The 13,652-nt window shown below is 36.4% G+C and overlaps 2 protein-coding genes across 2 annotated transcripts; one reads left to right on the top strand and one right to left on the bottom strand.

The window, feature by feature from the left end:
• The first annotated feature begins 498 nt into the window (after positions 1-498).
• Positions 499-3,589, top strand: LOC128241242 (zinc finger MYM-type protein 1-like). Its single transcript, XM_052958189.1, has 5 exons — positions 499-721; positions 932-1,818; positions 1,940-2,232; positions 2,644-2,775; positions 3,338-3,589. The coding sequence occupies exons 2-5, from the start codon at positions 1,008-1,010 to the stop codon at positions 3,587-3,589; spliced, it is 1,488 nt and encodes a 495-aa protein (XP_052814149.1). The 5' UTR covers positions 499-721; positions 932-1,007.
• Positions 3,590-7,088: 3,499 nt separating this feature from the next.
• Positions 7,089-12,375, bottom strand: LOC128241447 (zinc finger protein 883-like). The gene is made up of 2 exons (XM_052958375.1): positions 12,327-12,375; positions 7,089-10,028 (listed from the first exon to the last, which is right to left on the bottom strand). Exon 2 carries the CDS (start codon positions 9,897-9,899, stop codon positions 8,181-8,183), a length of 1,719 nt encoding a protein of 572 aa, XP_052814335.1. The 5' UTR covers positions 9,900-10,028; positions 12,327-12,375; the 3' UTR covers positions 7,089-8,180.
• Positions 12,376-13,652: the final 1,277 nt, after the last annotated feature.

Raw genomic sequence — 13,652 nt, 5'->3', positions numbered from 1 at the left:
CCCGGGCCTTAAAAATATTTTCAAATAGTCAAAAATGAAATTTAAAAAAAATGCGAAAAATGTAATAAAAATGAAGACAGAGGGGGGTGAGGGCTACATCCACAACTTTTTAAAGACCTTCAATCAGTTAAGTCTCATATGAACTTTTAATTGCGGTTGTCGCCTTGTCGGGTCAATATTATGTCCGTAATATGTGAACGCACTTTTTACGCGAAGTATAGATTTAGTTCGACAACAGTTGTTTCCCTTTTTTGCAACAGCGCTTTATCGTAACGAAACTCAGTATCCGAATGATGTTTACAAAGCGGCAAATTCCAAAATGGCAAGTTCGGACAATTTCAACCCGCCCTACCCCGACCTTTTTACCAAATCTGGATCCATTGTCAAACTTGATGAACAAGAGAAACTGAGTTTGTTTACCGTGTCCTGGCTTGAGGCACATGCCTAAACGTTTCCGTCAAGGTAAATTTGACACTTTTAGGCAAATGCTAATGACATTCACATTGAATTTAATTATTATTTAACCCAATGTGTTTCCTTTGAAACGTCATTTTTTTTAAACAAAAGAAACTAGATCTATATTTGAAACCATTATGCGATGTGTTAAGAGAAAAAAAGAACTTAAATAATAGGATAAGGGAGAGTTGCTATTTTGTTTTTATTAAGTATACTACTCATATAAAGTAACGCACCAAGTTTAATGGGTGAACTATTGTTTTCGGTAAGCTTGTCTGAGATGGTAAACTGACGACTTTTCTGTTTTTCTTTCGATTAAAATTATTGGAAAAACAAATACATATAGTTTGTTAAAATAAAACGCATGTCGATGTGTTCTTAATTTCTTATGTAGATTTCCGCGTGATTTGTTTCAAAAATAGTCCTCATTGTAGGCCTTATTGTATCAAATGACATAATTATTCTTGATTTACAGGCTTATTGGTGGTAAACTCAGAGCATTTAACGCAAAGTGGTTGAACGACTTCCCGTGGTTGAGGTACTCGGTAAATATGGACTCCGTGATGTGTGCCCCTTGCGTGATCTTCGATACAAGGAAGACCAGATGTTTTTCCACGCTCCCTTTTAATGATTGGAAAAATTTGTCAGCCAATGTTAATCGTCATCATATAGACAAAGTCCACAGAAATTGTGTCGCTATGGCGGAAAATTTCGTTGATGTCATGAAAGGGAAGAAGGAGTCTATTGTCTGTAAGCTATCTTCGTTTACCAAGGACTTGGTAAAAAGAAATAGACATATTCTTGGACAGATAATAAGAGTTATTTTGTTGCTTACCAAACAAAACATACCCGTTAGAGGCCACACGGAAGAAAGGAGTAATTTTATGGCGGTTCTCCAATCCCACGCGTTAAACGATCCCATACTCGCAGATCACCTCCGAAACGGAAAAGAAAATGCCAAATACACATCGCCTGATATACAGAATGAGATTATTACGTTATGTGCCGATCACGTTCTTCAGTGTATCCTCACACAGTGTAAAGAAGCCGGATATTTCGCCATCATGGCCGACGAAGCTACCGACTGCTCCACAAAAGAACAGTTATCTATATGCATTCGCTTTCTTACAGTCAACGAAGGACGTTATGAGCTTAATGAAAAATTCATTGGCTTTGTTACTTGTAGATCAATTAAGGGCGTTAATCTTGCTGAGGCCATTGTAGAGTATCTCCAAGACTGTGGATTGGACATCTTGAAACTGCGTGCCCAGTGCTATGACGGAGCGGGGAACATGGCAGGAAAATACAATGGAGTTCAAGCACTGATACGGGAACGTGTACCACTTGCGAGCTACGTACATTGTAAGTCTCACTGTTTGAACTTGGCTTTGGTACATACATGTAAACTACAATGTGTTAGAACAATGATGAAAACAGTTCAGGATATTGGATTTGCATTTTTCCTACTCTGCGAAACGTTTAGATGCATTCGCTACTGAGCTGTCTCAGGATCCTGTATCACGTGCCCAGATGGATGGTCGCCAGAAGTTGAAGACTCTCTGCGAAACGCGATGGATGAGTCGCACGGACGCTCTCACAACGTTCACACAGGCATTTGCAGTTGTCGTCCATGCCTTGGAAACATTGGAAGCAGATGGTGACGATAAAGCAGGAGAACACGTGCGTGCAATCCTGAGATTCGAGTTTATCCTTACACTCGTGGCATGTGAACAGGTACTCAGCTCCCTCGTTGGATTGACTGCAATCTTACAGGAGGTAAACTTCATTTAAAAAACGTATTACATGTATATAATAATACAAAGCAATAAATACACATAGACTAGTCATTCGTAAACTAATACTTAATTTAAAAAAAGTCAGAAATTAAACAATATTTCGTATTTTGCGTTTCAAAATACGAAGATCGTTTGGTATTGCCAGGTCCGATATACACTGTATAATAATATGAAAATATCACACATATTGCAATTTAAACTGACCAGGGTGTACGTCTGTAGCATATATGTCATCGCCATGGTCTATCTCATTCTCAAAAAGATCTTTGCATGATTCACTTACATTCTGCATAAATATTAAAAAAAACCTGGTGCTCGTTTAAACTAGAGCCTCATTTTTATTTGTTTTGATGTTTTTTTTTAACATATCAGGATTTTTTTTAAATTTTAGGTTAGTATGGATTTACTTGAGGCTGTACGAGAGGCTGGTGTAGTCGTAGACATCTTGCGAGCCGAGCGAATGGATGAAACTCTGTTGGATGCCATTTTCCAGAAGGCAGCTGATATTGCTTCGGAGTTTCAAGTAAACAATTACATTTTGAATAATTATGATATTCTACTTTACTTAAACATCATTCTCGAGTTAGAATAAAGCTAGATCATCAATAGAAGATATCGTTGATGGAATCCATCAACGAAACCTGCCAGGAACATGTGACTTGTTTTGAATGAGACCTCAGCAAAATATTAAGATAACGATCGCTGAAACTAAAAACAGAATGGCAAAGTGGTCAACGTTCAGAATTACACAACCGAACATTTCTTGTTTGTGTGTGTGTGTTATATTCTGCTAGCTATAATCTCGTGTTGTTTTATATGCAGACGGATAGTTTCATAATCAGTTGTAAACATCGCCCCTCGTACATATATACATGTAGTTCTACCAAGTGTTTCTCACATAAACCCACGACCCTCATAAGTGAGAGGTTATAGCGGTTTACAACTCTAACTATTGCATTATGAAGCCGAGGCCGCGCAAAATGAAACAATTCCATGTTGTCCGCATCATAGAGTGTGTTTATTGATTACATGCTCAACTTACGTAACTATTATTCATTTAACGTAAGACATAATTACTTTATTAGATTGATGCAAGCGTGCCTCACCAGAACCAACGTCAACGGAACAGGGCGAATTACCAAGTTGAAGACCCGAAGACATACTGGCGCATTGCTTTGTACAATGTTTTCGTCGATCACCTCATTGAAGAAGTATCTAGCAGGGTAATGGCCAACCAAGAACGGTTCTGTGCACAGTTGCTCTTACCAGTCCGGTTGAGGGATCTTGACGATTGTCAGACTGATGTTATTTATAACAGCTTTGAGGACGATATATAATCGCCGAAAGAAGCGTTTGCTGACGAGGTTCGACGATGGAAAGTGCGTTGGACCAATGATGATATCCAAAAGCCTACTACGCTGCTAGCAACGCTGGATGCAACACCACGGACAGCCTATCCCGGCATTCATCGTGTGCTGTCGATACTCTGTGTAATGCCAGCCACGTCTGCATCGTGTGAGCGCTCGTTTAGCTCAATGCGTCGCATAAAGGCGTACCTTCGCAGTACTATGACCGGTGAAAGGTTGTCTAACCTGGGCATATTACACATTCACCGAGAGGCAGACGTTGACATCGACACAATCATCAACAAATTCGCGTCTGCCAAATGCAGAAACATGGAGTTTATTTAACTCTTACCGTAAATTATAAATTGGTATATATTATGTAAAAGAAATTAAATATCGTAGTATAAGAATTAGGCGTTTTCAGAGTATTTTATTCTCAGGTTGTTTATGGCTACCGCCCCTTTGATCCTCAATCGGGCCTTAAGTTCAAAAACGGCCAGCTACGCCCCTGATAATTGTAAATTAAGGACTGTAATGGTCAGTGTATTGATAGAAATAAACACAGTTTGGTATCAAAGCTATATTTTTTAATAATGAGTAATATTTAATTGAATCTGTTATATCATTATTTTTTAAAAAGCCGGGCCACAGGTGCATTACTGGTCTTCACCAAATCCAGTTACAGATGAGCATAGAGACTTGCAGATACTGACTTATTGAGAAACACCAAGATGTAAGTTTCAGACATTTTTATTGCAAACCAATCTTTTTAAAATCTTTTAAAGCTAAATAAATGTTATGCACCAGTCAACTGTAACCACCGCCCCCCCCCACCAGGTCCGAGGATATACCGGGAATAGCCAGGGAAATGGGCTGTGTTTCTACCTTTCAGGTGGCCCCGCAGCGCTCGGTGAATGCGTTGGTTTTGTTTTCGCGCTAAAAATAGCGGGAAATGGGCATGGCGGACCCCAAAAAATAGAGCAAGCACAGCAAAGATCACACTGTTTTTGTAGAATGCCAAAATATATTTATATTTCACTAAACTGACACTTGGCCCTTTATATATGTAATGCACCAGTCAATTGTAACCATGCGCCCCCCCCCCACGTCCGGGGTACCGGATACCTGGTTTTTAGCAACAGCTTGCAAATCTGATGAATGTTTTTCATTGGCTTTAACTTCTTCAGAAATGTTTACACCAATATTTTTACAGCTCTGCTTTTAATGATTTGCTGCGATAAAGTTTCATCGGTGGAGTTAAAAAAATGAAATCACAATTTTATTTTATTTCAAAAATGAGTTTTTTTGAGCGGCGGTGTTCGTAAAACATAGAATCAAATAAAAAAGGCCTTATTTAAAATATATATTTTTAATATAATTGGCATTTTGTTCTCATTTCAGTTCTGGGACTTGACAACACACAAGAGATCTAGGATATTCTGCGAAACAAGCACATCTACATGTGACACTGACTTTAACTGGGATAAACTACAAATACTGAAATGTTCGGACTTGTATGCTCTTGCATAAAATAAATTTAAAACGGAATTAAAATAAAACTCAGATATGGATTTTTTTCAATACACATGTACTCTTAGTTGTAAGAACTGATACAACTAGCAAAAGTTAACAAATATAAATTTAATTCCATATACACGAGCAACATAAAGAAAAAATGCTAGAGACCTATGTTAAGCAGGTATTATGAAATACTGTTCTATGGAGATATGAGAGAATACAATATTAATTTAATCAAATATTGGGAGTAAGCTCGATCAGGAGTTTCTGGAGTAAGTTTATTAAGGATCTGATGGAAACTAGCTTCAGATATATATTAACGAACATGGTCAATTTGGTAAAAATTTAACAATTAAAGGGGCATAACTTAAAAGATAAGTTTGGACAAATTGTATAATGAATGGTCACGTTAAAGAGTGGAAAAAGTCAACTGGCATTTTACCATAAGTGCCAATGGCTCAATACTCAAGCACTAAAAAAGTTACCTCGTTAACATGTTATTTTGCTTAAAAGTGCAAAGTATTGCTTTGCCTGTGCACGCATCAACAAAGTAGCTTTGTTGAAGTGTTCTTGTTCCTTGAAGTACAAAGCACCTTTGTTGGTGCAATACTAGGAGTTAGTATGAATTGAAGTAATGAGAAGAATGGATGAATGGTTGGAATGAATTTGCAGTGCCTATCGTTTCCAAAGTTAGAGGCCATGTCAGATTAACAAGCTCTAGATTAAGACAAAATTTGAAAAGGGCTCTGAAAATTCATTAATCCAGAACGGTTATGTGTGACAGGGATATGCAATGCAGGATACACAAGAAACATGCGTGCACACAAGCATATATACGGTACAGCCATCATGCATATCAACAATTTTACCGCCTACCATATCACTATGTTATAAACACCATAGCATGTGAATAGGTAGTTAGTGGACTATGGGCATCTAGTGTTACCATATTTCAATAAAAGCAGACATAACACATACATAATGAATTTGTGAAGTATTCAATTGCTGAAAAAAGCAAACAAAAGCATAAAAGTGTCCAGATTCCCATTGTGTGGCACTGAACATTAAGTTCAACCACTCTAAAATAACAAATAAGCTAAGTAGCAGGGTCCGATATGGTAGCTTTGTTGAAATGCAATTGTTGGTTATAAGTGAAAAGTTGACTTGCTGAAATGTTCATTTCGCTTAATAGTGAAAAGCAGATTTGTTGGTGCACACACCAACAATGAAGCTTTGTTGTAGTGTTCCAGTTTCTTTAAGTACAAAGCTGCATTGTTGATGCATGCACCAACAATGCAGCTTTGTTGAAGTGTTCTAATTCCTTGAAGTACAAAGCTGCATTGTTGATGCATGCATCAACAATGCAGCTTTGTTGAAGTGTTCTAGTTCCTTGAAGTACAAAGTACCATTGTTGATGCATGCACCAACAATGCAGCTTTGTTGAAGTGTTCTTGTTGCTCAAAGTACAAAGTACCATTGTTGATGCACGCACCAACAATGCATCTTCGTTGAAGTGTTCTTGTTGCTCAAAGTACAAAGTGCCATTGTTGATGCACGCACCAACAACGCAGCTTTGTTGAAGTGTTCTTGTTCCTCGAAGTACAAAGTCCCATTGTTGATGCACGCACCAACAATGCAGCTTTGTTGAAGTGTTCTTGTAGCTTAAAGTACAAAGTACCATTGTTGATGCACGCACCAACAACGCAGCTTTGTTGAAGTGTTCATGTTGCAGTTGAAAATAAGGCAACAAAGTGCCTTCGTTATTGCCCATTTTGGCTGTGTTATCCCCAACTTTGTTCAACAAAGTTTTGTGGAAGGGAACATGGCTTTTCTAGATTTAATGTGGTTTTCTAACTTCACATAATACAGTGTTATATGTATAATTATTATTTACCCGATATATGTATATCATCAATTAATAAACAGAAACAGTGTCACCAGTGGTTCTATGTTGGTTATGGCAGAACTCTGATAAACACAATTTGATAATGCATTATTAATAATGTGCGGATATCCGGATACTCGGATATTTCGCTTCCATCCCTAATTATTATGCATCATTTTTAATAGAATTTGCTTCTATGTTAAACATCATCTAGCTGGCATACCTTTGACATTCCAAACCAAAGATTTTAAAAACATTTTGGTCAATAGAAAAAATACAAAACAAACCGAAATTATAAGTCTGGTATAATAATGATTGAAAAAAAGTTTAGAAGTACATTATGAACCACAAGCATGTTTGGCATTGATAGTGATTTATGGAACTGTAACACTTAAAGGCCTAGTTTAAGCCTTCTAGAAGAGCCCCCCCCCCCCCCAAAAAAAAAATCAAAAAAATCTGTGTACAGTACACAACCTCTGTGTCTACTTGTATTGACCCCTCTTATCAGATCTCCGATCGGAGTACCCTGCTGTGCAGTTTGGGAGGTTTTATTATAGAAATGGACCCTAAATGGCCCTGCGCCAATAAACGAATACACAGGAAATCGGCCCCTACTGTGACACCAGTGCAATTAGCAGAAGATGCACAGCAGGGGATTATCATGCCAAACATTCCTTAAACTAGGCCTTTAAGTTTTGTCATTGTGGAATAGCCCAGCTCTAAACATTTAGGAAAGCATTTGTTTTTTTCTTGACATTTGTCAATTATTTTATGCCTCATAGGTAGCAATACATTATTAACGTACGAGGCGCATTGCAAGATTTTTGGCTTTAAAACATAAATTTGCTAAAATAATAATTTTATTGTGTCATTTTATTGTGTAAATATGATGAAATGACATTTTAGAAAGTAATACTGAAAATTCATGATGATATCAAATGTGTTGCCTAAAATACATGTTTATAAGTGGGACCATGTTTTGCCCATTTTGAATAGTAAATTTGATGTCACATACCTGACGTAATTAAGTGCATTTTAGAAATGATGTGCAAAGTTTAATTTCTGATTATTTTATTTGTAAAAAATATGTTTAAAGCCCAAAATTGTGTGATGCGGCTAATATATATGAAGATGACACTGAGCATGGATTCAATTTGGAGTGGCCCTACTGTGGACCATTTAAGTTTGCATGTTGGTTAAAACTGATCTTTCATCCTTACTATGCACTTCCATATGCTTCTCAAGGCCAGCAGCATTTGCAAACTTCCTTTTACAAATCAAACAGTCATGTTTTTTTACATTATTATGCGTCTTCAGATGCGTTGTCAGTGAGGTTTTCGTGGTGAACTTTTTTTCACACAGGTTGCATTGGTGAGGTCGAAATCCAAGGTGTAAATTAAGATGGTCCATGAGACTACGCTTAGTGGTGAAAAAATCATTACAAAGCTTGCATTCATGTTTGACTCTCTCCCCAGAATGTATTGTCATATGTTTCTTAAGGTAAGCGGCTCTAGCAAAACTAGCGCTACACACATCACACACAAATGGCTTTCCAACATCCTCATGAGTCTTTTTGTGACTGTTTAGTACAGATTTTGTTACAAAACATTTTCCACATGTGTCACAAGAGTAGTCCCTTTCTTTCGTATGAGTTGCCAGATGACCTTTCAGAGTAGCTGGATGCGCAAATGCCTGGCCACAGACATCACATTTGTGGGGCTTCTCTTTCGTATGAACCAACATGTGAGAAACCAAGTGCGCCTTCTGTGTGAACTTCTTCTCACAAACCGTGCACTGGTATCTCTTCTCTCCTGAGTGCATCTTCATGTGAGTATGTAGGACGCCTACAAGTCTGAAGCTCTTGCGACATATAGCACACTCATACTTCTTTTCGCCAGTGTGGATGGTGCTGTGGTTGTTCAGTTGGCTGGATGTGATAAATCTCTGGTTGCAAACATCACATTCGTACTCCTTTTCACCAGTATGTATCTTCAAATGGCGACCTAGATCTCCACTTTGTACAAATGTCTTTCCACACTCTTTGCACTTGTATGGTCTTTCTCCTGTATGAACTCTCAAATGGTGGGTAAGATTCGATGATGAGGCCAGCGTTTTCTTGCATACAGGACAATTCACTGTGTCTCTCTTTCCATGCTTCTTCATATGACTGGTCAGATTGCCTGATTGGTGAAATGATTTGTTGCAGATATCACAGGAGTATGGTTTGGTATTTGTGTGCAAATTCTCATGATTCTTTCTACATGTTGTGTTTCTGAATGATTTTGAACAGAATCTACACTTGTGCGGCTTTTTTATGTCAGAATTTGCCGACTTCCTCCTTTTCTTACTGACATTGTTGTTTTTTAATGTATAATCGCACTGTTGTTCATTTGACATTGCTGCACACTCAGTATCTTCTTCCTTGATGTTTTCTAGTGTGCCCCCATCTTCAATATCACTAGTCTCCATAACAGATTTCACAACCTTCTGAGCTTGAATATTGTTACACAATGCATTTGTCTGTGAACATACATTGCTCTGATCAGTCTCTGATACATCATTAACAATAGGCACCTCATCTTTGATACAAATGTTTGCAGAAGAACTTTCTATCTCTGTATTGCTATTAACATTTTTATCTTTCCCTGAATGAGCATTTGCTTCAGGTACCTCATTTGTGCTATCTGTAGTAGAAGGCACAGTGTCTGTATCAGTCAAACTATCATTATCTTCCTCTGAATCATCATCAGTAACAGGAACATCATCTGAACTACAAATATCTTCCATTTCTGTGTCAGTCATAACATTAGTATCTTTCCATGAATGATCATTAGCAGCCGGTACCTCATTTGTGTTCTCTTTAGTATTAGGTTCAGTATCTGTACATGTACTGGCCATATTGGATACTCTTCATGAGTTTGTCCTTACTTTCTTCTACTCTAGATACCGGTACGCCTAATTGTTAATGGCACTAATCGTTATTAGTACTAGTTGTTTCTTCTGTTTACCTTCTCCCCACTTGTATACCTGAAAATACAGTCATCTAAAAGTTAACAACTACAAAATAAGAGAACAAACACTGAAATGGGATAAAATTGTAATATTGTAATGCACAAGCACAAAAACAGACTGACATGCAAACTTTCCATGTGCATCACAAACAGAAGCTTAAAATATCATTCCTACCGTTAAAAACTTGTTGAGTAAGACGCGCATTTATCCAAATCAAACGTTTTTTGTTGCAGTATGTCTACTTTCACTTCGAATCACCTTCTTGAAATTTTGAGCACTCGCTGCGACTTAAATACATGAAGCGTTTTCATTGGATGGCTACCATCGACTTTTCTTGTTTTAATAACGTAATTGGAAAAACATTCAAATGTTGTCCAAAGTGAAAGTAGAAATACTGCAACAAAAAACATCCGATTTGGAAAATAAATAATAATTAAAATAAAAAAAAAAAAAAAAAAAAATATTAAAAATAAAAATAAATAAAAATGTCATACTGTATCCAGGCCATGTGACAAGCACCTTTGGGTCAGAACACAATTATTGTCAATAATAACAGTTACATGTGTAGATTCCAAAAAAGCAAACAACTCTGAAAATGTTTACATGTATAGAGAGGGTTTGCTAGATTGATCTCTACAAAATGCACATGTGCAGTCTTTTACATAGATAGAAAGTGAATTAAAATGTCACATTAAAATGAGGTTTAAACGAATAATAATTGTATTGGTCCCAGATGCATATCATCATGGAGTAAAACAGCTGATTGATTTTCACCAGGAAGGAAGAGAGAGAGAGAGAGAGAGAGAGAGAGAGAGAGAGAGATTTTCAGATTTAATAATATTTTATTGCATAATTATAAACATTATTACAATTGTCAAAATATTTATGTACATGTATATAGAAAAGTTTGAAATAAATGTTATCAAAGTTGTATGCAAAAGGGTCGGGCCACAAGTTATCAACAACATTAGTTACGGCCCTCCCCTTATAGTTTCGTTAGAGTAAACAAGATGATTGGTATGTTAAGTAGTATATGCTAAAAAGAGCATAATGCATAATATGCTAAAAGTATATAATGTATTTTATTTGTGAATTTGCATGTATAAGTAATATTCATTATATTATTATGAAAAAAAGAAGAAAAACAACATTATTGTATCAAACAAGAAAATGAAGAATTGATATAGAAGAAGAAAAATAAAAAAATAAAAACTGACTAGAAAAAACATATAAAGGAGACAAAAGCACAACCCTCACATAGCGTTACATCAAATGTTACAGCGCTTACGCTTCCACATGGCTATTTACTAATTCGTATACTCGGTAGTTTGCTGGTGAAATCTTCCTGTATGTTTAATAAAGGCTTGGACTTGTTGAAAGAGTTTACTATTATCGTCATCAGTTAAACTGTCTATACCATTCAGGAGTTTATCGGGACTTAAAGGGTGATAGGGTCTAGTTTTTGTAAATAAAGTTAATCTCGCATTTCATATAAAGGACATCTGAAGAAATAATGTTCAGCATCTTTGTAACTATTGCCACATTCGCAAAATGGATCGTCACGTAGAAAGTTGTTAAAAAGATCTGCGTGAAGATTGCTACATTTGTTTCTTATTTGAGTGTGTTGAATTTGCATTAATCTCTCACCATGATACTAGTAGTTTGGGACTGTTGGGGGTTTGTACATCTTTTTGAGCTGATATTTAAAAGCTGCTAGTGTGTCAGACATTTTTATTTCTGGGTTAAGATCATTCCATAATTTAGCTGAGGATGGTATCGTGGAATTAGAATACATTTTACTTGCAAGTGTTTCAAGGTTATCATTATTTCTAAGATTATATGGGGTATTCTTTCTAACAAGTTGATGCATATCGTCAATTAAATAATGTGGCAAGTAACCTTCCTTATATTTATACATCAATATTAGTTTTTGCATTTTTCTTCGATCAGCTAAAGATACCCAACCTATTTCATTTAATAAATTGTTAATAGAGACGGAACGGGTAAGTCCAGTGACTAGTCTTGCAGCCTCATACTGAATTCTTTCTAACATGTCTTTCTCATATTTAGTGCAATCGTCCCAGATTATTGACGATGAACGACAAGATAACAAAACATGTTCTGAAATGATTTTTTTTTTATACGTTTGATCAGAACATGGTGTGCACTTAGTAACGTAGGGTCTACTGAAAATTTTACTTAGAGCTAGAGCCACCGTCCTGCAATATTTGAGTTGTTCGCGATATATTTGACTGAACCTCCATATAATACATGAAATAAATAAAAAGAACATGCAAAATATATAAAAATTACCCAGTTTAAATTTAATATTCATGAGATAAAATGGCAAAACTTATACAAGGGGGCGCTACTCTGATAAAAAATATTCCGCAGGTTACACAAAACTATTTAATTAGAGCTGGTTTCATCTAAAAAAAGTACGAAGCTCCGTATACATACAGTCATTAAAGAATCCCTTGTTGTTTCAGATGGTCGGAAAATATCATTGAGCTAATGTTGTTATCACAAACCAGACTTTAAATGAATAGTCCTGTATCTTGTATCTTAATTTGATAAATGTATGCCGGCGCTCATTGGCTGCATTTATGCACATATACAATCCGCCAGTGCCCCATCACGACTTAAAACTGTATCTAAATGCCAAAGAACGAGACATGAGTGAGTGATCACCCAGAAAAAAGACGGCATTTCATAATTTACACCTTCGATTCCTTTATAAAATGATAGATTTTCAAATAATAAACTACGCTAAGAACGCCCCATTAAGAGCCCCAGCTCAGTTTATGCTGGGAGTAAGATTATGTATTATTGATCCCAGGTTTATGGGAGAAGAAGAAGCTTCAATGTATATCTGAATGTCATTTTACAATCAAAATGTTACTTCCATCTGCAAAAGAGTGGTATTAACGACATCAGGATTCTTATCACACACAGAACGAGTATTGTCGTAGAATATGTCATTAAGACAGATGTTCAAGACTGGAGGCTCTTCTATTTATCGTTATGCCACGCCTTTCAAGGTGGAGTCCCACCAACATTGACCCGTTGTTTTCTGTTTGTAAGATAGCTGTACATAAGCTTACATGACAAACAGACTACAGTAGGATTTATTTGTAGATTTATTCAATGTTTAATCTTCAAATGTGAGAGCTCCCTATATAATACGTTTATCCCCATTAAAACTAATCATTTCAGTAATGTGGAAACATGCTTGTTAAATAGAGGTTCGCGATAATATAATCGTTGAGGCCAGTAAACCCTCGAAAAATGGCTACCAGACAAATCGGCCCCTTACCAAATCGGCCCCTAGCTCAAACGGTTACCTTTTCGGCCCCTTACCAAATCGTCCCCAGCACGTAGACGTTTCGGCCCCTGATTACCGAGACGTTTCGGCCCTTAATTTTATTTTATTTTTTTATTTCTAAACATAAGTAAACAACATGTTATTTTTATTTTTTTATTTTAATTGACTAAATATAATGTATACATGCATACAAAGGTATAGATAAAAATAGATTTAAAGAAAATATCTGTACACTTGAAAACATGTAAAGATTTATTCACGAGATATTTTTATAAAACGAAATAGAATTGAAGAAGGAATGTTTAAACCTTTTT

The sequence above is a fragment of the Mya arenaria genome, chromosome 7, assembly GCF_026914265.1.
Source record: "Mya arenaria isolate MELC-2E11 chromosome 7, ASM2691426v1".
NCBI lineage: Eukaryota > Metazoa > Mollusca > Bivalvia > Myida > Myidae > Mya > Mya arenaria.
Note: the sequence above shows the minus strand (reverse complement) of the source record. Positions and strands in the feature narration are given on the sequence as shown.

What these genes read in the sequence shown, in the direction of transcription:
- LOC128241242 (XM_052958189.1), top strand. Translation starts at nt 1,008, where the DNA reads ATGGACTCCGTGATGTGTGCCCCTTGCGTGATCTTCGATACAAGGAAG. An exon ending in ACTTGCGAGCTACGTACATT is followed by an intron (nt 1,819 to 1,939) that starts GTAAGTCTCACT and finishes CGAAACGTTTAG; the next exon opens with ATGCATTCGCTACTGAGCTG. An exon ending in TGACTGCAATCTTACAGGAG is followed by an intron (nt 2,233 to 2,643) that starts GTAAACTTCATT and finishes TTTAAATTTTAG; the next exon opens with GTTAGTATGGATTTACTTGA.
- LOC128241447 (XM_052958375.1), bottom strand. Translation starts at nt 9,899, where the DNA reads ATGGCCAGTACATGTACAGATACTGAACCTAATACTAAAGAGAACACA.